At 47.4% G+C, this 23,088-nt stretch overlaps 12 protein-coding genes and 1 non-coding gene across 13 annotated transcripts; 8 read left to right on the top strand and 5 right to left on the bottom strand.

Annotated features, from left to right (window-relative positions):
* Positions 1-544: 544 nt before the first annotated feature.
* YALI1_C07288g (uncharacterized protein) lies at positions 545-1,246 on the bottom strand (the record flags this gene model as incomplete). Its single annotated transcript, XM_068282218.1, has 1 exon — positions 545-1,246. One exon carries the CDS (start codon positions 1,244-1,246, stop codon positions 545-547), a length of 702 nt encoding a protein of 233 aa, XP_068138319.1.
* A 4,837-nt stretch (positions 1,247-6,083) lies between these two features.
* YALI1_C07239g (uncharacterized protein) lies at positions 6,084-6,791 on the top strand (the record flags this gene model as incomplete). Its single annotated transcript, XM_501483.3, has 1 exon — positions 6,084-6,791. One exon carries the CDS (start codon positions 6,084-6,086, stop codon positions 6,789-6,791), a length of 708 nt encoding a protein of 235 aa, XP_501483.2.
* Positions 6,792-7,637: 846 nt separating this feature from the next.
* On the top strand, positions 7,638-8,010 carry YALI1_C07223g (uncharacterized protein; the record flags this gene model as incomplete). Its single annotated transcript, XM_068282217.1, has 2 exons — positions 7,638-7,644; positions 7,691-8,010. The coding sequence occupies 2 exons, from the start codon at positions 7,638-7,640 to the stop codon at positions 8,008-8,010; spliced, it is 327 nt and encodes a 108-aa protein (XP_068138318.1).
* A 245-nt stretch (positions 8,011-8,255) lies between these two features.
* Positions 8,256-8,551, top strand: YALI1_C07216g (uncharacterized protein; the record flags this gene model as incomplete). The annotated part of the gene is made up of 2 exons (XM_068282216.1): positions 8,256-8,359; positions 8,443-8,551. 2 exons carry the CDS (start codon positions 8,256-8,258, stop codon positions 8,549-8,551), a joined length of 213 nt encoding a protein of 70 aa, XP_068138317.1.
* A 46-nt stretch (positions 8,552-8,597) lies between these two features.
* On the bottom strand, positions 8,598-10,140 carry YALI1_C07199g (uncharacterized protein; the record flags this gene model as incomplete). The annotated part of the gene is made up of 2 exons (XM_066094149.2): positions 8,598-9,172; positions 9,969-10,140. 2 exons carry the CDS (start codon positions 10,138-10,140, stop codon positions 8,598-8,600), a joined length of 747 nt encoding a protein of 248 aa, XP_065950221.1.
* Positions 10,141-12,297: 2,157 nt separating this feature from the next.
* Positions 12,298-13,164, top strand: YALI1_C07170g (uncharacterized protein; the record flags this gene model as incomplete). Its single annotated transcript, XM_501481.3, has 2 exons — positions 12,298-12,414; positions 13,030-13,164. The coding sequence occupies 2 exons, from the start codon at positions 12,298-12,300 to the stop codon at positions 13,162-13,164; spliced, it is 252 nt and encodes an 83-aa protein (XP_501481.1).
* A 4-nt stretch (positions 13,165-13,168) lies between these two features.
* YALI1_C07152g (uncharacterized protein) lies at positions 13,169-14,774 on the bottom strand (the record flags this gene model as incomplete). The annotated part of the gene is made up of 4 exons (XM_068282215.1): positions 13,169-13,278; positions 13,778-13,884; positions 14,054-14,281; positions 14,677-14,774. 4 exons carry the CDS (start codon positions 14,772-14,774, stop codon positions 13,169-13,171), a joined length of 543 nt encoding a protein of 180 aa, XP_068138316.1.
* A 53-nt stretch (positions 14,775-14,827) lies between these two features.
* YALI1_C07137g (uncharacterized protein) lies at positions 14,828-16,282 on the bottom strand (the record flags this gene model as incomplete). Its single annotated transcript, XM_501480.3, has 1 exon — positions 14,828-16,282. The coding sequence occupies one exon, from the start codon at positions 16,280-16,282 to the stop codon at positions 14,828-14,830; it is 1,455 nt and encodes a 484-aa protein (XP_501480.3).
* A 2,052-nt stretch (positions 16,283-18,334) lies between these two features.
* On the top strand, positions 18,335-18,739 carry YALI1_C07117g (uncharacterized protein; the record flags this gene model as incomplete). Its single annotated transcript, XM_501479.3, has 1 exon — positions 18,335-18,739. One exon carries the CDS (start codon positions 18,335-18,337, stop codon positions 18,737-18,739), a length of 405 nt encoding a protein of 134 aa, XP_501479.3.
* Positions 18,740-19,119: 380 nt separating this feature from the next.
* On the top strand, positions 19,120-20,070 carry YALI1_C07109g (uncharacterized protein; the record flags this gene model as incomplete). Its single annotated transcript, XM_501478.3, has 1 exon — positions 19,120-20,070. The coding sequence occupies one exon, from the start codon at positions 19,120-19,122 to the stop codon at positions 20,068-20,070; it is 951 nt and encodes a 316-aa protein (XP_501478.1).
* Positions 20,071-21,296: 1,226 nt separating this feature from the next.
* YALI1_C07087r lies at positions 21,297-21,415 on the top strand. Its single transcript, XR_002432092.3, has one exon. It is a non-coding gene; the product is annotated as a 5S ribosomal RNA (ribosomal RNA).
* A 132-nt stretch (positions 21,416-21,547) lies between these two features.
* Positions 21,548-21,906, bottom strand: YALI1_C07081g (uncharacterized protein; the record flags this gene model as incomplete). Its single annotated transcript, XM_068282214.1, has 2 exons — positions 21,548-21,703; positions 21,772-21,906. The coding sequence occupies 2 exons, from the start codon at positions 21,904-21,906 to the stop codon at positions 21,548-21,550; spliced, it is 291 nt and encodes a 96-aa protein (XP_068138315.1).
* A 419-nt stretch (positions 21,907-22,325) lies between these two features.
* YALI1_C07077g (uncharacterized protein) lies at positions 22,326-22,835 on the top strand (the record flags this gene model as incomplete). Its single annotated transcript, XM_501477.3, has 1 exon — positions 22,326-22,835. The coding sequence occupies one exon, from the start codon at positions 22,326-22,328 to the stop codon at positions 22,833-22,835; it is 510 nt and encodes a 169-aa protein (XP_501477.3).
* Positions 22,836-23,088: the final 253 nt, after the last annotated feature.

Raw genomic sequence — 23,088 nt, 5'->3', positions numbered from 1 at the left:
CGATTCTGTAACTCTTATATTCATCGAGACATGAACACGGAATATCCATTTAGCTCAAACTCTTTTTTCTTTGTTAGTTTTGTCGCTAAAGCCGCGATGTCGGTGATGTAGATGGGATTAGAAGAACGGGGGAAAATGATGGGATATTTTGAAGCACAAAAAATTGTAGAGAACAGGATCAGGGTCCGACTTCTGAAATCATGAAAAATATCCGAGCATTATTCGTCGAGATAAATACTTTTTTCATCCACTTTTCGATAACTCAAAATATTCTTTGTTCAAAACACGGCTGTTATGAATGTGTTTCCAAGTCGGTGGATATGAATGGGAATGGAATAAAAGTCGTACAATTGTAGAGCCCTAATTGGTAGCTTCAACTTGGTACCATTCATGTCTTTCAAAAGCTCTCTCTACCCTTTTCCAGCCTGGCCATATCCCGGTTTTCACTTTCCCCCCCCTCTGTCAAACCTAGAAACGATCGACAGGAATATAAATACCACCTCTTCCTTAGACGTTCGAATTCTCTCTCCCAAACACACTCTCGTTAATCTCGTCTCCAATGAAGTTCTCCGCCGTTGCCGTTGCCGCCGTCGCCTCCAGTGCTCTGGCTGCTCCCTCCCCCCGACTCCAGTCCCGGGAGATTCTTGTTTCCGGCGAAAATGCCGCCCAGGTGGTGGCCGACTTCGCTCCTGTTTTCTCGCTCGCTCCTGGCTCCTTTGCCGCCCAGGCCCAGCAGTCGGTTGGATTCCTTGACTTCTCCGGTTACATCAACTTTGCTGTTGGCCTTCTGCAGACCGGTGGCCAGTTCCTCAAGGACACCGGCAAGGCCATCACTGACCTGTCTCTCAACGAGCTGGGCCAGGCTATCTCCAACGCTCTTCTGGGCGTGCTCAAGTACCTCAACGCCTTCCTGGACGTGGTCAAGGGCGGTACCCGGTTCGACCAGGCCGTCTACGCCTTCATTATCAACTCCGGCCTCAAGGACTTCCTCACCAACGTTGGAATGTGGATTGTCAACCTGTCGCAGAAGATTCTCATGTCGCCTCTGCTCAACAACATTGTCGATATTCTTAAGAACCTCTTTGGCTGGCTGTTTGGCTCCAAGCAGACCGTCCAGAAGACCCTCGGCGACCAGGCCGACACTTCGGGCTTCGACCGAGCTATGCTCGCCGTCCAGTCGGTCCAGTCGGCCGCCCAGCAGAAGCTCGATGGCCAGAAGAACAACTAAGTCAGTCCTTCCCCTCATTTGTCATCTGTCAGTTTTTCTGCAGTTTAGTTTCGGATTCCCGGTATTTATCAACGTTGTGATGACGACAACGAGAGTATTAACATTAATTAATTCCCCAGTGGTCATTTAGGAGTGCCCTTGTAGTTGTATCTGTCATGGCCTGTTGCCTGTTGCCTGTTGCCTGTTACCTGTAGCCGTGTTGCCATGCTGCCATGTTGTGGTGCATACATGTTTTGTGCATGTATAGTGCATATACATGTATGGCGCATATGCATACATACCCACTTGTTTACTGCATGCACAGTCCAAAAACGAACACCCACTTTGGGATCTTGGCACAAAACCCTAATTTAACCGACATTTAACCGTGCATTGCATTCAATATTGACATTGGTTGGTGAAGAGGTGCGATTCTGAGAGTGTGATTGAGATGTGCGATTGAAAAGAGGGATTGAGAAGTGCGAAAATGCGATTCTGATAAGTGTTGGTCACTGAAAGGGGTCCGTTCTATTCTTTTTCTGTTCCGTTCTACACCGGTTTATTCCTCTCAGTACATCTTTCCATCCAAAAAGACCGTCATACTTGCAATTATTTGTATTTTAGTAACCGCGTTTTGCTGATATGATCGTCTCCAAACCAAGAGGTATCGAACGATACGTCAGACTCGTATTTGAGACAATATTGAATGATCTGAAGGTATAGATTTTTGAAGAATGACGAACATACATCTAGAATCCGTCGGAAAGAAGATATCAAGCCAAAATTTGCACATAATCTCAACCCTCAACACACAGAACCGACCCATCAACTTCCCCCGTCTTCAACGTCCGTTTTACGCCCGTTTCACACGGCTATTTTTGAATCATACTACTGACACGGCTAACGTGCGTATTTGTACGAGTATAAGACATCTGAAGAAAGGAGCAAACTCGTCATAATCAGAGCTATCTCCTGGTACCAAAAATTCCTTCTTAACCTCTGTATTTCTGAAATTAGCAACACATCAATTTCTGCGGAACATCTGATACCCAAATATAGTCCGTCTAGGGCCACTGGAGTCCGGATTTTCGTTTCAATCGAACCCACTTATCAATAACAATGTCCAGACACCCCTGTAACTTGTTGCTATAGAGGGGATTACGGAACTATGAACTATGGAACTATGGAACTATGGGAAAATATTGCGGGGATTAACAGAGCGATTTATAGGTGGATTGGACGAAAAAAAGATACCAATGAGATGAGAAAACCGAGAGCTTTCCAATGGTATTTTTTTTGTGTAATTATCATGCTTCATTGTGCAATTAGCTGGTTTTAGGGCGAGTTTTTCTTGATAAAATGCAAATCTTGAACTTCTACAAGTAGATCATAATCTGAAATATTAAATATTGAAAGGTGCGATCTAATACCCCCAAAACGACTTTTTATCCCCCAAATCTGCTTCTTCCTACTGTCCAGAAAACGACCTTTCGTAAATTCTGGAATTACTTGATATTCTTAAGTAACTCTAAAATTAGTTGGGCACCCCAGATTTTAGTTAAAGTTTTAGTTAAAGTTCCGAAATTTGCTGCATAGTTGTTTACATCATGCCAGACGGAGAATACGAGTGTCCATCTCGGGAAATATTGGGTCTATGGAAATGTAGACTAGACCATTGCAACCCCCCAGGTACAAGGAACAAAATGGTATATTCAAATATCCATTAAATCTTCCCGAAACAGACGCAGGTCCACCTTTTCCCGACCGCTTGGAATGTCACCAATCTCAATTAGGAAGGTGCAAAAAATGTTGCTGTGGGCATCCGAGACATTGGTGGAGATTAATCTAGTTTAATTAATGGCTAAATTACGCAAATGAGCAATCGTGGGTCCGTGGATCTTGAAGGGGGGTCTAGAAGGAGCCAAGAGGAGCCAAGCGGAGCCAAGCGGAGCCAAGCGTCTGATTGGGGCGGTTTTAATCTCTCATCTTTGTTGTGTTCGTCCAGGCAAGAAAGACATATGTCTGAGATTGGTGGTGGGCGTTTCCGCATTTGTTTAGGGCGTTTCCGGACAACTTTTGGGCGGTTCCTGTGCGATTCCAGGGCGGTTCCAGAGCAGCTCCTGGGCGGTTCCTGAGCAGATTCTGGACCCTCTAAGAAATGGCTTATTTCTACCAAAAAGCCATCAATGGAGTTGTTTTTTTGCTGAATGGGATCCACCCCGCCGCAGTTCAATCCATTCCAACTCCTTGCTGGTCAGTAACTGCAGTAGAATGTCAATTGAAGCATCTAGACCGAGTCGTCTGATCTTCTACGTGTACAAATGTACAGGCTCGTCATCGAATCAGAAAAGTGCAAAAAGACCAAAAAAAACAAACTGCAAAATACTCCCCATCTTCCGAATATTGCTATAATCAACTCCCCGTCCGCTCAACTCCCAATTCAACTCCAAATTCTTGTCCCAAACAATGGTGGCCATCCATACAAAATCAGACCGGATTAGAAGAGCCACTCATAACCGCACCGGGTAGTCACGTGACCGAACTAAAAGCAGAAAGGTCTTACCTTATACATGACCAGAGACCCAATTCCGACCTTTCATGTGACCGAACATACCAATCCAACCCTCTACGGTACCTGGAAAGACGGTCTCATCCAATTCGGTACTCGTATGTCGATCTTTGGCGCCGATCGGCGGCCGCAAAATGCGGGAAGATCATACTTCGGGTCGCATTGGAATGTATACGCCATTACTGAAGTACCGGCCGGCTGATCACGGGTATATTATGGCCCAACTAGAAGCTGGAATGGAGCTGGACTGGAGCTTGGGGGCGTGAATGAAAATAGACAAATTTGAACCGCCTCTGAAGACAATAAGAATAAGAGACATGTATCAAAGTGATCAGAAAGACTCGAGGAATCCGAAGAAACTAGTTGAATCTCAATAGCCCCTCTCTAGCCCGTTATAGATGGACCGTCAGACAGTTCATACGGATACCAAAAACTAGAGACATATCAGAACCAATGAACATTGAGTCGATCAAACGAGTCAATCAGAATAAGCAAACGGTCTGAAAATACATCGAAATACATCGAAATACACCGAAATACACCGCAATGAACTCCCCACCCCTCCACAGGGCCCATAGAGCTCGACAGAGATTGGTCGGAAAATGGCTCATTTCAAAGATCTCTTCATAGTCGCTCCCGAGGACTTCCATAGTCAATTTAGATAGACGAAATCGTCTAACACATGTCAAAAAACATTTTCTACCTCTCTTCTCTTCTCCTCTAGTCCTCCTCTAGTCTCTACATCTTTCTGTAACATGAACTGAACACCCAAGTTTATCTTTAGTCATCTGCAGAAATACAAATTTAAAAAGATGATCATAATCCTTGCAAATATCTTTACAAGTCTGTCTTTTCAGACTCGCTCAAAAGTTTCTCCACACGTCGTAGTCATCTCTCTATTTTCAACAAAACCTCCTCTATAAACTCCAGCAAATTTCCAACAAATTTCCAACAAAACATATCATAAACTCTAACAAATTTAAACAAAACCTACCCTAAACTCTAACAAATCTCCAACAAAACCTACCCTAAACTCAAACAACCCTCCCAACTAATTCCCCACAAAATTCTCCAAAATCTGAACTAACAAAATCCCACACATGATCCTAGCTAACCCACCCAACCATCACCCAATAAAAAATCAGACCAAACAAATACATTCCTCTAACCCTCAAACATCATCTCCGAACCCAAACCCTAGCCCAACCCTAGCCAAGCACTCCCCAAACCCCCACAATAAAACTATCCCCCACGGTATCGCAAAATCTTAATCAGTTACCCGGAATATGCACAATGAAGTCATATACCCTAACCCCGAAATACCCCTTTCGGACCGGAACGTAGCATCAAACCTACTTCTTACCTGCCAACACCGCTGCATAATATCCCACCTCACTTACTATCAAACACACACAAAACCAAACTTGAAAAAAGTGAGTATTTGAAAGCGGGCGTCGGAGAAATTGGACACATTTGTGTCCAAGACATGCTCTCTGTGGACTTATTCGGTGGGGGAGGTCACGTACCCTTGGTGGGCGGCGTGCGGATTGTGTCGTTTACACGGTCCGCGTCTTAGTGTTCCGCCCCCAACAGCGCGTCTTTTTGTAGTGGAACACAAAAAGGTGTGCACAGACACAAGTGACATAAGGAGCGTGGGCGGGTCGGGAGATGGAGGTGGAAGTGGAAGTGATGACCCAATGACCTGTTGTGGTTGCGTTACCGTTGTTGTTGGCATTGTTGGCTGTCGCTTCCTTGTCGTGTCTCTGTTTCTGTGTAACTCCGTCCTGTGGTTGTTAATGCCGCATGCGGTTTATCTCCCGTTGTCATGTGTTTGTGTTGGGGCAATGTTCTGTTGCAATGTGCGAGGTTGGGACGCCTAGGGTCATGTGCTGCCGTGGCCCACGTCGTGACATTTGTCGTGCGGTGGCAGTGGCGTGATGGGCAATATTCACAGATGGATGTGAACTTGTATCATTGGGACCATATTACCGTGGTAGTATATCGGCTAGACGAATTGTTCCGTTTCTATATCGCCATGCCCTTGTCCCGGGTTTTGTTTACACCACCACTTGAAGCTCTGTCTCCACGAGATTGGGTACATGTTGAATTGCGACAATGTGCATCTGTTTTCGTTCTGTTTCGTTCTGGATGAATATATGCGCTTGAATCGATGCGTATCCATGTTCTGCTGTTACCATTGAGCGCAAGCCCGACCCCACGTACTATTCCGTTCGTACTAACCCAGTGACGCGAGAAGACAACATCTACCTGGCTCGTCTTTCCGAGCAGGCCGGCCGTTACGAAGACATGGTGGAGTACATGAAGGAGATTGCCACCGGCGACCAGGAGCTGTCTGTGGAGGAGCGAAACCTGCTCTCCGTGGCATACAAGAACGTGATTGGCGCTCACCGAGCATGGTGGCGAGTGGTCAGCAGCTGCGAGCAGAAGGAGGAGCAAAAGGGCAAGGAGACCAAGATCATCGACGACTTCCGTCAGAAGATTGAGGCCGGTCTGCAGGACATTTGCCACGACATTCTCAACGTGCTTGAGAAGCACCTGATCCCCAAGCTCGAGAAGCCCTCGGCCGAGGCCACTGAGGCTGCTGCCAAGGATGGCGCCGACCCCAGCGAGCTGTCCGAGTCCATCGTCTTCTACTACAAGATGAAGGGTGACTACTACCGATACCTGGCCGAGTTCACCACCGACGACAAGCGAAAGGAGGCTGCCGAGAAGTCGCTGCAGGCCTACCAGTTTGCTTCCGACGAGGCCACCTCCAAGCTGCCCCCCACCCACCACATTCGGCTGGGTCTGGCTCTCAACTTCTCCGTCTTCTATTACGAGATTCTCAACTCGCCCGAGCGAGCCTGCCAGCTGGCCAAGCAGGCTTTCGACGATGCCATTGCTGACATTGACTCCATCACCGAGGAGCGAAGCAAGGACTATGCTCTGATCATGCAGCTGCTGCGAGATAACCTCACGTTGTGGACCAACAATGACGAGCCCGAGCAGGCGTAAGTGAACATGCAAGTGAACATGCAAGTGAACATGAGCGCTGCAAATGTGAATATGGCGGCGCAAGCGCAGTCTGTGATATCGAGATCGAGCAATCGGTGCTGGGAACAAGTGTATAGTGAAGTATTAGATTTTTGAACTGGGTGTAACGCCAGCACTCTACGGTAAAGTACAGTACAATACAGTATGTACCGGTACAGTACTTGTAATACGTATCTGTCGATGTAGAGAGTCAGACTGGCGAGATGAGCTTACTGAGGGGACACGACTTGGCAGGACTGATTCAGGACTGGCTATAGACTGAACATTCTGGGAACATCTGAGCAACAACCAAGTAGCAGTCCGAAGTGATGGCAATGACAGTCAATGGTTGGTATGGCACAGTGAGTGAGAACTCAGTCCTTTTCTGACTGGAGTTGTGAGTTGTGGAGCAGTCTGGAGTTCACAACGTCTCAGGAAGATCCAGATGTCATAGGACCGGTGATGACGGAGAGTGTTGTTTTGTTGTTTGTCCAGAGTCGGTTGGTTCTTTGGGGGATTCGTCTTACTGGGGTGGAGAATGCCTTCACCAATCGGTTAAACGGGCATCTGACCATCACGAGAATCTAGCGAGAATGCAATCAATGTCTAGGATCGTTTCTTTCAGTGACATTCTCGATTGACTTGTTCGCACTCAACTTGACCAGGATTATGGAGACGTAACAGAGGGAGACCCGGACCCGGAGGGTGAGTCAGACTGGTATTTGACGAGCAGTTGAGACAGGCAGTTATCTGGCACCAGATGTCGGATTCCACATCCTGTGATCTGGCAAAAGATGCCGGATTCATATCCGATGGCATGGAAGTTGCATGTGTCGTCGAGTTGTGATTCGGAGAGCGAGTTGCTGTTAACGACTCAACAGTGATCTGGGATCATCATTCTAGACCCGAGACTGGCGGAGCCACTTTCCGTCGAGTCACTCGAACGATCAGCGGCCCCACTCAGTCGGACTCTCGTTTCGTGCTGTCACTCCGGCTCATCGACTCTGGACAGTATGGACCTCCGGGACGAGCTGACCCTGAAATGGCTATGAACCGAATTAGTACTTCTTTGCTGTACTTGTGTTGGCATCTCTTCACAATACTTCTGCTGGCACCGTCATCAGCCCCCGAGTTCACGCTGATTTCTGTAATTCTGGACTCTCAACTGCTCGACTGTGAACCGAAGTGTCTCTCAGACTGACCGAGTTTAGACAGCATAGTAACCCAGCATGAACTAAGATAGGCCCATTCAGCCACCTCGGAATTGCAACTGATTGGATACACTACTAGTCACCGTGGATACCTTGCCTTCAATATCATATCTCCTCCAATACTAACAACCCCCCCCATACTTCACTACAGCCCGGCTGATCCTCGTCCACCTTCACGATATTAGATTCTATACCATAAATAAATAACCATCCTCGGAACTCCATGTAACGACAGATGGTCCAGACTAGTCACAGCCTGGTTGCCCGTAGGATGAACCGACTAAGAAACATCATAGTCAGTCATGTAACAGAGCCACTCGAGAGCCCGAGACGCAACACGTGACCCAGCTATTTCCGGCTGGGAGGCAATCACGTGACGAGAGCTTTTTCAATCGCATGATCTGAGTATCGCATGGTCAGAGCCGTGATAGCATGGTACCAGACCATGGGTTGTACATGGACCCACAGCAGTGGTGCACACCGCTCGAGATATCATCACATGACATGTCAGGTGACGAAAACACACGTTGATCACGTGATGATGGGTACGACGAACCCAGAACCTCGCATCACCTCCTTATCTCCTCCTGACTGCCCGACTAGGTCGCACAAAACTGTTTCCTGTACCCGGTTCATACACAACCGTTCGACCAAGAACAGCTCCAGTAGCACTCATAATCTGACTGGCACTGCTGGAAGCCCCAGTGGACGGAGGAGGAACACTGGCGACATTAGTGAGCGTGCCAATGAGCATTTCTCGCATGCGGAAAAAGTCGTTCTTCAGCCGCGTTGGCATGACCACTTTCTGTTCCACGGGCACAGGATAGCTTCTCTGGACGCCGGCCATGACCTGAGCAAACTCCTCATTGTCGTCCACAACCTCATCCTTGAAGGCCTCGTTCTCCTCGTCCAGGGCGTTTTGCGCGCTTAAAGTAGCCAGCTTGACCTGGTTCTTCTTCTGGTACGAGGCTAAAAGCACATCGTAGGGCTGTGAACGGCCCTGGACAGCTCGCTTGGCGCCCATACTGTGCGACTTGCACGTAAGGGACCGTGCACAGAGATCTCCGTTGGGAAGCGGGACACCACATTGCTTTTCCACGTCCACTGGTGGTTTTTCTTTTGGTGTGGACTTTTCTTTCTTTTTCTTTTTGGCTGTGTTAGCTAGATAAAGCAAAGCGAGTGAGCGGTAGACAATAACGATAAGCCAGTCATAGACGAAGGTTGCTACTGAACAGTAAGACTACCTGAACAGATGGCGTGTCGGTTTCTGGACGGTTCCGGGCAGTTATCACATATGCAGCAGCTGTGATATCAACAATCATCGTGGCTCGTTGGAGAGAATCGGTAAGAGCTTTGTCTGGTAGATATACTTGACTGGCATGTTGAGAAATGATGTATGATCTTGGTGAACCAATGTCCTGAAGGACGATGGGGCTTGAGCTGAGATTGCGAATCATGAAGCACGGAGAGACAGCTGAGAAAATGGCGACTGGAAACCGTGCCGAGCAGCGTACCCCATGCCTGACACACCAGCCATGAACAGTCAGAGGGAATATCAGTTCCAACGACAATTCCCATTCCAATTAGACCAGACGTCAACCAAGCACCAATCAAACACCAACCAGGCCACGGCTTCACTGATAGTCGCTCGACATCCACCATCTCAGCTCGTTTCAACACTCATGTCTCGTCTCAGAATCCCAGTCTCATCAACCAACCAAATCAAATGCCCTCCATGTCGACAATCGAAACCACCCACAATATCAATCAATCTCACTTCAGGTATCCCAAACACTTGTATCATGTCTTGAACCTATCACAACAACCGAGTCACACACAGAACCCGCCCAAATCACCGCCAACCGGTCTAATCGAACCGTTCAAACGGCTCCACGTGTCCACGTGTCCACTTGTCCACATTTCCACTCGCCCTTTCTCAAATACTCACTCTCTTTGGTGGCCTTGGTTGCCTTGGTGGCCTTGCCAGCCTTGCCGGCCTTGGACGCCTTGCCTCGGGCCTTGACGTCGTCGCCGTCCTTTTCTTTTTTCTCCTTGCGGGCCGCAGGCTTCGAGTCGCTGGCCGCCTTGCGCTTTCGAGTCGCTTTTTCCTTGTCGACCATGATGGTGTTGTTGTGGTGAAGAGGAAAAAAAAGATCACGTGTGGGGAGACCAGGTAGGGTAACAGCAAGTGAAGCTGGGCTCTGGATCTGGGGATTGTGCGGGACTGGCGGGGGTTTGGAGGGTGGAGGGTGGACAAGAGGAGGGGCTGCGTTTGTGTATGACGCCAGAAATATACGTGGAGTCTTGGATCGGAGCTGGTTACATAATCACAGAGCCAGATGTAGTGGTGGGATGAGACTTGGGTGTGGTTGGGTGTAGGAGAAAAACGAAAAACGAAAATATAAAAAAGAAAAGAAAAATGAAAAAACGAAAAAAGAAAAAGAACGAAAAACAAAAAGAGGAAGAAAAGAAAAGAAATAAAAAGAAAAAAAAAGAAAAAAAAAGAAAAAAAAAGAAAAAAAAAAGAAAAAAAAAGGATACATTGAAATTGGTATTTTCCAAGGAATTACAGACTTGTTTGTATGTGAAAAAAAGGTCAATTGTGGACTTAGAGTGGGTTTTTCGAAAAGTTTGTGCGAAAAATGTCCATTATTCGTGGTTTCCAGTTTTTTATATATCAACATATTACTGTACATTAAACTCTATAGAATGAGTTGGTAATGCGAGTGTACAGTCGTAGATAATGTATGGAGGACATTGATGAAGAGGAGATGGAAAATACTGTACATTGCATAAGAGGTCATGTTTGTGATCACGTGATAAGGAGCTTCCACTTTGGTCTCTTCAAATCCGTTAATTATTCGTCGTTTTAGAGTGGCTCGTAGATGGAGGAGAGTGCGTGGGTGGGTGTCAGTGGGTTGAGGGTCTTGGGCAGAGATGGGGTAAGAGCTGTGTGAGAACATGTGTTGGTTAATGTGTGAATATTCAGATGGGCTTGAGCTGGTAAAGAGAGGGCTAATATTCACTGTTTTAGAGGGGTTCTGTGGGCGGTCGAAGTACAATACTTCTACTTGGATGTACAGTAGCTACAGTATGCACTTGTGGAGTTTTCCATGCGAAAACTTGATATTGGAGACGATTTGAAACCAGTCTAGATGAGAGATTAAGTGACAAAGGACGAGTAGATTCCAAGGAAGTTGAATTTCAGCAAATCTGACCATATTCCGTATCCTAGGGAAGTCACAGACTAACCCTGATGGAGTTGGTATCAGGACTTGGTGTTCAGACATGCTACAGACTAGTTAGTGAGAGATGGTATTATTTTCACTCAATTGATCCATTTCATTCGAGAAACATCAACTTCAGCATCTCCTCGACGAGTTATGACCCTTTAACAACGCTTGTCATACTGCAGTTTTCTCAATTATATACAATATATACATATATATATTTTAAATAAAAAACCTATTTAGAAACCACGGTGAGATGGATCTGACAAATGTAAAACGGGGACGCATTCAAGAGAATGAGTACGAAAACGAGTACGAAAACGAGTACAAAGACGAGTACGAAACCGAGAACGTACAAGTACTCGTTCTCGTACTATACTTGTACTCATTCTCGTACAAGTTACCGTGAAGTTACTTAAGAACCTCAACCACCACCACCATCCAACCACCAACCACCACCATCCAACGACCAACCACCAAACCCAAGATAAACCCCCTATTTTAACCCGCTCTACACAATCCAAGTCGTTCCACCCCATCACCATCACCCATCCCCACAATGAGGCAAATACGGGCAATTGGCACCTGACAAATCCAGTTCAAAATCAACCCAAATGTGACAAAACCTAGTCGTGCGTTGGCGTGATGCGCACCTCGGCCTGATAGGCTCCACAAAAGAAAAAGAGCATTGCAAGATCTGCGGAGATGGTGTCTTTTTTGTTGTGAAAGGGATAACTGACACAAAAGCGAGCCGCCACCCGCCCAGCACACGGCCGCCAACCATAAATCTGCTGACTCAGCTGCCCCTCTCCAATTGAGCCCAAACCAGCCGCCCTTTGCGCACCTCTTGGGTCGCTCCACGCCCGCCTGAGTGGTCTGATATAGTGCACAGATAGATACATGTGGTGCATTTATGCTGCAAACTAGAGGGTAATGGATTCCCGGATTTGGGAGGAACCCTAACCCTACGAGCAACCGAGGCGGCTATAAGCCACCTTCCCACCTGTCCACTTGTTTTCCGACTCACAAACACACATTACACACACAATGCTTACCCGAATTACCACCGCCACCGTCACTCGAGTTCCTCGAGTCGCCGCCCGATTCTACTCTGAGGGCTCCACCGGTTCCTACCGAGGCGAGGGATCTGGCGATTCTTTCACCGTGAGTATGAGAGAGGAGAAGCATGAGGACATTGACAAGGAGGAATAGAAGGAGAGGAAGGAGAGAAGTTGGAAGTTTGCACTGAGTTGGGGCTAGATGTGTGGCTTTGTGGCAATTGATATCATGGGTGGTGTTGCACTGTGCACTGTGGGGTACTATCGTGGCACTGTGGTGGGTGGCGTCAACGAGTGATGTCAATTGGGGTTCAATTGGGGTTCAATTGGGTGATTAATTGGGTGTCAAGCTGGGATCATTATGCTCTATGGTGCTCAATTGGTTGGCGTGGCTTGTTGTCAGATTGATGAATTGCTACTGCTGTGGTCACACGGAACAATTGTCTCCAGTTCTGAAACACCTCAATTGAGATACATGTGTTAGACATGAGCTGTAATGACGCTTGACATTATTCGAGACCTGCGTGGCCGCCTTGTGTCGTCACCATCCTACATTGTTGCCATCCTGACCTGGCTCACCACGACTTTTTGGAATCAACCACCACATTTTCCCTATAGCCATCAACATGGCTTCCCCATTGCCAGCGACCATGACTTTCTATAGTGCGCTCGGTCGCTTTCCCCACGACTCACTCGACCTCATTTTACCATACTAACCTAGAAACGAGAGAAGGCCCAGGAGGACCTCTACGTCAAGCAGCAGGAGAAGGAGAAGCTCGATGCTCTCCGAAAGCAGCTTAACAAGCTCAAGCAGGACACTGCCGACCTTGAGAAGCACCTTGACTCCAAGAAATAGGCAATTAGTTTATGACATGATTATATGAGCAGTGATAGAACATGCAGAACGGAAACAGAAGGGAACTGAAGTGGCAGAAGAGAGTACAAGTAGGACAAGAGTACAAGTACAGTACTTGTAGGAGCAAAGGTGAAGCGGGCGGAAGTGCCAGCGGTCGGTGGTGGGGAAGTTGACCACCGACTCGGCCTTCTCGTTGGTGGTCACCACAGCTTGACCGTCCCAGACAGTCGAGACACTGGTTTCCGCAAAAGCCATTCAATAGTCTACAATGACAAAGTGAGGGCTTTTCGTCGTCTACAGGATATACTCCGGGCCTACTATCGTATCGTACTCGCACGTACTTACTTGTAGTAGCATGGTAGAACGAATCTACAGGAGCCTAACCTGTTCATTTATCAAAGGAAATACCACCAAAAAAAGGTACCAATGGACTCATAATTTCGTGACGATTCCACTGATGTAATAAGATCAACAAGTTCGAATACAAAAAGTCCATTTAGTGCATTGAGGTGGTGCTATCTATGTACAATACCGTATGTAGTACATTATACGAAGACAGTCTGTAGCTATGAGACAATGTAGATTTCTCCTGAGTACATTACGTGATCCACACGAGTTTGATCCGAGTCAAGACTCTCAATTCGAGTCTTTCCAAACTTCTCTCCAGACGTTCCTTCCGACTCCTCACTGCCCTTCTCTCTCACCATCTCCATTGGTGCACTGGGGTCCGAGTATCTTGTCGTAATCGTACTCTGAAAGATGGGGATCTTGGTCGTCGGGAATGGTAAATCGTTCTCCAATATTGGTCAACAAGTCCGGTTGCCAAACAGGTAGGCGAGCCGTAGCGTCGGTGAAGTGGTACGTCGGGGGGCCAGCTCAGACAGTAAACGGGAACGACTTTCCAATAGTCGACGGAAACCTGGAGGAAAGAGCAGACTCATTGATCCCGGCCTCTGCTCTGGAAAAAACTGCTTCTCCAACGATACAGGAAATGATGACCGACAATGGTTTTCCAAACACGTTGGAACTGAGTCCAATGATCACTTGACCAGCTAGAGCTCCACAGAATGCCTGTAAGATCGGATACAGGTCCTGGGAGCGTTCCTGGGAGCCGTTTCTGAGAGCCGTTTCTAAGAGCCATGGGCCATGACGTCCAGTCCTGCGATAATGACCAAGCACATCTACAGGTACAGTAGGTAAACGAGCCATGAATGAGTGTATGTCCACTCCGGTGATAAAGGTCTTGATAGACTGTCTAGTGATTGAGACGGCGATACAGCCAGTGTTGTGAATCGCCGCAGCTGTTATTTGGATAGAACGGGTTGGCGGAGATATCTGATACACAGTGACCTGGTATAGCATCTAACTACTCAGTCATGCTTCGTATTGTTTCATGGAGGTTCAGCATCTCACAGAAATGGTGCCAGCTGGTCTTCGCTGGGCAGTACCTGTGCCACTACAAACACTACAGTGGTCGGTGTCCCTCCAGTCCCGAGAACCATATATCATAACAATCTATTAATGCTAACGTCCATCCAAAATATCCTAGGTGTTGCTCGTTGTGAGCTATTGCTTGCTTGCTTCATCGCATCAACATAGGCCAATTCCATGGCTTCTTTCTCCTTCTCCTTGTCTCCTCGGTCGGTTACTATCGGTTACTCGATTACTCCTCCATCTTGGCCTCCTTTGCAGGAGCCATGTCGACGTCGCCGGGAAGAACATCCTTGACCTTGGCTCCGTGCTTGTGGCCCACCAGCTTGAGTAGGTTGGTCACGTCCTCGGGCAGCTCAAAGGCAGAGTGCACATAAGGAGGAGGGAAGGCCTGGCCTCCAGTGAGTCGCAGACAGGCGTCATTGGTGAGCAGCACAGAAGACGAGTTTCGAGCAACGGGAACAGCCTTGGAAGCCTCGTCTCGGGCCCGGGCCTTGGAGTTCTTTGAAAACTCGTAGAGAGCAGCCAGAGGCACAAACTTGGCCACCTTGACGGGAATAGGCACCAGAATCTGATGGGCCAGAATCTCGCCCAAACCCAGACGGGCCTTGGCAACGTTGGACTCGACGTGGGACAGCTTGAAGGGGTAGACGGAGGTGGTAGCCTCCAGCTGACTGAGCAGCTTTCTGCTGGCCTGGATCTTGAGTCCATAGGTGACAGAGAAGTCTCGTCCGTACTGGTTGATCACAGTTCCAGACTCGTCGTAGCCCTGGAAGTCGTACAGACGGATAGCGCCCTTCTGGGGAGCTGCAGCCATCTGAATGTCGACCTGGTAGGCCTCTCCAGCCTCCACGGTGAAGTTCTCCTCCTCCTCAATGTGCTGTTCGTACAGACAGACGGCGCCCTCGGTGGACTCCTGTTTAGCCTCGGACTCGGCCAGCTTGACGGCGTGAAGAGCTCGCTCCTCCTCGCCCTCAACCTCCCAGAGAACGCCCTTGTAGTCTCGCTCCAGCACAATGTCGTGCTGACCAGCGAGGAAACGCCGGATACGTCGCACAGAAGATCCAGGCACAATCTTGACGTGGTAGGCAGCAGCAATCTTCTCGACGAGCTCTCGGATCTTGGTACCGGTGACAACTCCAACAGCCTTGCCGGGGTTGGGATCGGTCACCTGGGCCAGGTAGGCAATGACCGCCTCGGACGCCAGGTAGGAGGCACAGACCGCATCGGCAGGAGATCCGGTCAGAGGCTGCTCGGTCTCGCCAGCAGAGGTATTGGGCACGTGTCGCACAACCTCTGTTTGTGTCACCTGGGCAGTATATCCGTCAATGTAGACTCCCAGAGAGATTTTGACCAGATCGCCGGGCGCCAACATGCCTCCCTGGAACTTGTCGCCGTTCTCGGGACTCACTCCTCCCACAAACTCCTGCTTTTCGATTCGAACGGGTTGAGCAATGCCCTTCTCGGCCACAGACTTGTAGACGGCGGTGGTGGCTCGCTCGAGGAACTCGTCTCCCATACGGCACATTTCTCCCACCGTGTACGTCTCATATTGGGTCAGAACGGTCTGGATAATGTGCTGCAGACACGTCTGGGTGATTTTGCCGGCCAGACGGTACTTGTCGGTGACGGAGCTCGTCAGTGTGTTTTTTTCGTCCAGAAGCGCGGTAGATCGGGCCAGAGACATGATGTTTAGTTGTGGGTTAGATGTGAGGTCCAAAAAAAAAAAAAATTACACTGTTATGCAAGGTGGAAAAATATTTGAGGGTTAGGGCCTTAAAAGCTAAAACGACGTAATTTGGGCGGCCGGTGGTATGTTCCAGAGAAGAGATAAAGACATGAGATTTGGGCTGGAGGGTCAGGATGATGTAATAAATCTACAGTACTGTTTTTGAGCAGATTTAATTAGCTTAGGGGAAGATTGAAGCGGTGGTTTGATACGACAATTTGTTGAAGAACCTTATATTTAGTTGAGACTATAGATGTGATGTTTGTTGACCATTGGTGGCGATGTTGAGGGGTTGTCTTGTTTGAAGACTTGGAGAAATAGAGGGGATAGTGGTGGAAATAGAAAGCTGAGTTCTGGAGGAGTGGAATGATACCAATATTGGGTCTTCTTGGGTTTATTAAGGGGCATATGGTGAGTATATTGTGGGGAGCTGGTGTAGGGACTATGGTAAAGAATGTACTGGTGCGATAAAAGCTCCCATAAGTGATAATTGAACAAGAAAGCATTTTGAAGCTTCTTTGTGGGGAAGATTAAATAGTTTTTACTAATATACGACAAGATATTTATCCCGAGAAGCCATGTCAGGAACAAGTAGTGTTTAGTTGGTATTACTTAGATTTAGTTGATGACTTTCTTTTAGTTGAGCCATTAGTTGGATTGAAATTAACATGAGCAAGAGTTGCAGAAAAAAAAAAGAGGAGAGAAAAGAAGAGAGAGCAAATGAGCGGTGACGTCTGACCTGACTAAGCAGTATGTTCGTCTGACTAACCACCCACATGCTCCCTTCTCTCGAATATCGCCACACAACCAACCTCTCTATCTCATGTGACCACTATAGGCTCGCTATCAGCGGCTAATTTTAGTTTGAGTCAACGGGACGAGCTTACTAAGGGAATTAGGGGGGGATTTACAATGGCGATTAGTGGCAGTTTTGAATTTCTGAAAGGTGCATTCCATTCCTCTCGCTTAGTCGATCAAAATGGTATCATTAAAATCCCCATAGCTCCTCTCGGAGATCTAGTAACCACCCTCCCAGTCCAGCGCCACATGCACCTCGTGCATATCTCCAGTATCCCACTTGGCCATCTCCACACCACAACACACACCAAAAAAAGACACACAAGAATATACACACAGACATGTCGGCGATTTCAGGCATGGATTTGGGCGGTGCGTTCCGGCTCGCCAATATCGGCGTTGGCGCCTTGACCGTCGTTGGAGGACTGACTCAGTTGGGTCTTAGTTTGTGAGTACACGGTATGGGCGCGGGTAGGGGGCAAGTCGGAGCAGTGACTGGAGATTGAGGGCTTGAGCGACAACATTGTGTGGGATTGGCGATACAGCGGCGCTTGGGTGTCTTTTTGTGACGACAGTGGCTGTTAGGGGACCCTCAGATACAGGTACTCTGTCTACGTGATGATACGGCATCCACACACGTTGCGCATCACACTGTTGGCACTACATTTCAGAGGTGTTTTAGAAGCACTTGACTGAATGCTTCTAAAGGCTGCTGTTCACAATCCCTTAAATCATAGCTCAATCGGGCCAGCTGGACTTGCTACCTCTTCAATACTAACTCAGACAAGATGTGAGTACTGTACGGACAATGACAGCGATGGTTGCCACTGATACGATAGCCCAACATAATTGATATGCTGAAGACATCAGTGGAAATGGCAATCACGAGAGACTGTGTCGGAGCACCTATCGAGACTGTGCCGGAGCACTCAGCGATACCAGCAATATGATGAGCACCAACGGAACAACAATGAACCGGAACAAGACAACAGAAACGAGAAAACAGATACCACAGATGGGCTGCAGAGAATCGAACCTTGTCTCCAGCAAAGTCCTCTATTCCTGCTGGTTCAATGGGATCGTTCTCACGATCTGTCTTGTTTCACATCGTTGGTAGTTTTCTGGCGTGCTATCTCCTCTGGCGTGCTATCCCCTCTGGCGTGCTATCCCCTCTGGCGTGCTATTGATTCAGACGTACTATTCAGCCTGGCAATGACTGTTGCTCATTCTGATGTGCTTCGCTCATGGCCTCCTCGCCATGGATACTGCCCTTCATCGATTGTTGTCGTCCCAACCTTTGGCAACCCAGTTCCATTACTAACGCAGATTCTCCTCTCATTCTATCTTATCATTTTTGGTTACTCAATTGCATCTCTCGAGTTTGCCACCCCCCCAGTGGCACATAAGTACGGCTCGTTCCTCTTCTCATTCGTGGGGCGAGGTATTCTGTACATTCTGATTGCCGCCATTCTCATGTCTGGTGGCTTCTTCCGATACCTCATTTCGTTCATTATTTTCGGAATCGGCGCTCTCTTTGTGGTGCTGGAGTTCATTCCTTCCATCGAACCTCCTGAGAACATGCGAAACGAGCCCTTAGACTACATGGAGGAGGTGTAGAGCACTAAGTGACATACATATGTGATAATAGATGATGAAAAGTGGCTCTCTTCCTTCCATGGACCCTGTCTACCCAAATTTAGGAGGGATATTATTAATTTAATGGTCCAACATTCGTATATATTGACATCTTCTAAATAAGGTTTTGAAATACCTTCATTCGACTGTTGCTACAAACATATATAATCTAAATAAATCAAACCCCATCCGTTTAATAATTGGCACCATTTTTGTCGCCCCATTAAGGCGGCCATTTTGATACCAAAAACTTGCCCATTTCTTCAAAAAACCCAACAGTTACCCTACTGCAGCATATATGCACACCACCAAGATATTCCATCTCGATATTGTCATGAGCTCTAATACAAAAATACACAACCATGTCGCTGGTCAAGAAGCCGAAAACCGAACTGTCGACGCATGTTGCGTCAGATCACGTGACAGAAACGTCGATCCAGCTGATTGGACACTCGTGCCCGGTTCTGGCGTGTGATTTGAGTGCAGACAAGGAGGTTCTTTCAGGCGATCTGGAGGGACTGGTAAAGCTGTGGAAGCTGTCACGTGATGACACGGTTGAGCAGTACGAGGTTGGAAAGCACAAGGGAGCAGTTTTGGGCGCGATTTTCCTCAAGCATCGTATGGTTACCTGTTCTACAGACACAACGATTTCCATTTTTGATGGCGGACACAAGATCCGGAATTTCAAGGGCCATACGGCTGCTGTGAACGTGGTTTGTGGAGGACAAAACGACGAGCTGATCTACAGTGGCTCGGATGATGGCAGTATTGGCATTTGGGATCCTCGAGAGAAGGATAGCGAGTCACGTGTGATTGAAACGAATTATCCCGTGATTGCCGTGGCTACAGATGGACACGAGACGGTGTGGAGTGCAGGAGTTGATGACGTGATCAGCAGATGGGACTTGCGGATGAATCAGCAGATTGATTTCCAGGGCGCTGATGGACACACAGATATCGTCACGAGTCTGAGCTACAATCACAACCGGTTGGCAAGCCATTCTCACGACAATACCGTGCGAGTTTGGGACACAAAGCCGTTTATGGCTGACGAAAAGTCGAGAGAACTGTTGTGTTTGACTGATGCTCCTAACGGTATTGAGCAGGCGACTCTCAAGGCGAAATGGTCTAGTGATGGAGAGCATATCATTTCCGGGTCTGCTGATCGAACAGTGGTGATTTGGAAGGGCGATACTGGTCGTCTGGTGCGAAAGGTCGGTGGTCATAGTGGCTGTGTTAATGATGTGGCTATGGTTGACAAATGGTATGTTAGTGCCAGTTCAGATGGTACGTTGGTGGTGTCGACCCTCTAGTGGTAGCGATGGTCAGAGCGACCAAAAACATGATTCCCCCAAAAAGCGACACTAGGAGGGGACAACAGTCTACTTTGAGCCTAGGTCTCGATTGGTACACACCAGTGTAATGCTCTAACCTCAACTTCAGGCACTGTATGTACCGCAACATGCGATCTAAACCGCGTGGTAATAAATTGTATTTATAATGAATGATACCTTTAGAGAGTAGGTCAGAATAGTGAAATACGATCAGGGACGAGTAGTGAACAAAAGACGTGTTTCGAAGTGTTGTTATTCCCATAGGAGAGGTGGTAGAGCCAGAGGTGAACTAGAGGACAGTAGGAAACCATGGATTGGCCACTTCAAGAGTTGAATTGTCCGACTGAAGCGTTGAAGCGTTCAACCTAAACGATGAAGAGTCCGACTGAAGAGATGAAGAGTTCTCTAGACCGGGTTTGAGCAGCTCCAACCATTATTTGTTGTATGACAATGTGTGTTGGGCTCAATGATGAAGTTCCTCTTCCCTGTTGGGTCCATAGATATTCCAACGACTAGAGAGAAACGCTAATAATACTGCCATATTATACTATAAAAAGAATATATAACACTCCTCAGTCATTTTTTTTGAAAAAAGGGGTATTACTACTCTTGAGATTAATCTCAGATCTATGTCGTTTACTCGACATTCCAACAACTTTAGTTGGAAAAATCTAACAACATCGGGGTGTTTCAGTCAGTATAACAGTATGTACACTGTACTTGTACCAAAATATCTGCGAAAACATTGTAGACAGTCTATAACACCTGTAAATAGCGATCTGGAATGAGTTTTCATGTTAAACGGCTTTTTTCGTGTCACATGACCTCTCTGGCCCGTCATAACAATCCACAGTTTTTTCTACCCATGTAAGGTCGCTTAGTCATCACGTGGACCTTACTAGTTGATGTCATGACTCCTCCTAAGGTGACACGTGCCTTGCACGTGACAATAATGACTAAAAAGCTGGTTGTTGAGAGTACAGGGTTATCCTGTAGAGCAGGATGCAGTATACTGTGTAGAGGATTATGTGGTATTTAGTTAAGACAAGTTTACGACGATCTACTTCCGGACGGTCAGCTGGATACCGTTTTCTTTTTTTGTTTTAATGAATGACTTTTTTTTTTAAATTTTTATTCTAATGATTCTTGACGCTGACCTAAGGAGAATGCTGAATAAGTCCGGGATCGAGATTTTACAACCCAATGGTTGCGGCCATATCCTGGTGAAAATACGGCTTCCCGTCCGATCAGCCATAGTCAAGCACCAGAGAGCCTAGTTAGTATTGTAGTGGGAGACCATACGAGAATCCTGGGTGCTGCAATCTTTTTTTGTTGTACATAGGAACGTTGAATTTTTTTCTTCTTTTTTTTGAGATCAGTTTTTTTGAAATTACTTGAAATTCGTGCAAAAATCAGGAAAAATCAGATTGATCAAATTTGACCAAGCCGAATAACATCATAGCCACTCAAACGTCCTACAGAGGACAAGAAAACAGTTTACATTCCGAGTAGCTACAAGCATTGGATCAAAGAGCTCGTCACTTGTACTCGTATCGTGTGTACAAGTATGGTCAGTTCTATAAGATGTAAAGTCAAAGTCTAAGGGGACCCTCTAGGTGGGTGCTTGCGCGTAGAGCCCCCAACTCTTATCGACTTTTCGTAACTTCAACCTGTCAAAACGACAGGATAAAAGAAGTTGTGTCTTGATCTTCCAAAGTTGTAACGGGCCAATAGGGTGACTTTGTGGGACAAGTAAATGTCCGTCCTTGAGCCCTGACTTAACGATGGAGTGAGAATTATCGAAGAATCGATCATTTGCCTACACAAAATCCACTCGCCAACCGGCCGAAAGAGCTAGGAGAGCCGAAAAGGTACCCGTGGCCATTCTGGTCGGTTCGCGAGTGTTGTGTAGAGAAAGAGAGTTGATGATGGGAGAAAAAAACGGCTAAATAGGATTCCGGAAAGGTGGGATGCACAGCATAACATTGTGGGTTCGGTTCACCATGGGGAGAAATTACTGCAGAATTTGAGAACGTGATCGAAAGTGATGTGATTTAAGAAATAAGTAGAAATTCGTAAATGTGAAATTTGAGACCTTTCGCATGATATGATTAAATTTCCGATTCGCGTAATATTTCCTCCTACGTTTCTCATGCACTAGGGATCGGGTGGCAACGTCGTTGCAACGTCTAAACCGCAATAAACCTGATCTCACAGCCTCTGTTTCACACAGCATGCGAGTGGCGTTGATTAGATCCTTGAACTTGCCCTCTTCACGTCTCACCCACTCTCACAAACTTGCTTCCACCGTCTCCACAAGAGCCACCCGACACTTTTCTTTCTCGTCCATTAACATGAGCAACAAGACCGATAGCGAGTGGCGAGCCGTTCTGTCGCCAGAGCAGTTCCGTGTTCTGCGCGAGAAGGGCACCGAACGTCCCCACACCGGCAAGTACAATTCCACGTTCGACAACGGCACCTACAACTGTGCTGGCTGCGACGCTCCTCTGTACACGTCCAAGGCCAAGTTCCGAAGCTCGTGTGGATGGCCTGCTTTCTACGAGGCCATTCCGGGCGCTCTGAAGCTCAATGTCGACAAGACTTTGGGAATGACCCGAACTGAGATGGTCTGTGCCAACTGTGACGGCCATCTGGGCCACATTTTCAAGGGCGAGGGCTACGATACCCCTACCGACGAGCGACATTGCGTCAACTCGGTTTCGTTGAGTTTCAAACCTGAATAGACCCGGCCCGGGTTTACTTGTTTACTGATTTGAGATTCTGTTCAATCTCTCAGAGCAGGCTCTTCTCGATGTTCTGAGAGCACCGTCTGCTGGCGTCGATCTAACACTCGTTGGCACCAACTGGGCATTATTGGCACACCAGGCTCTTCCGTCTGGTAGGAGGAAAGCATGAGGGTATATAGTGTAAGCATGAGGGTTTGATAACGTCATAGAAGCTGTGGGCAGTGTTGGACAGCTCCAAGAGCTTGTAGGG

Source organism: Yarrowia lipolytica, chromosome 1C, assembly GCF_001761485.1.
Source record: "Yarrowia lipolytica chromosome 1C, complete sequence".
Classification (NCBI taxonomy): domain Eukaryota; kingdom Fungi; phylum Ascomycota; class Dipodascomycetes; order Dipodascales; genus Yarrowia; species Yarrowia lipolytica.
Note: the sequence above shows the minus strand (reverse complement) of the source record. Positions and strands in the feature narration are given on the sequence as shown.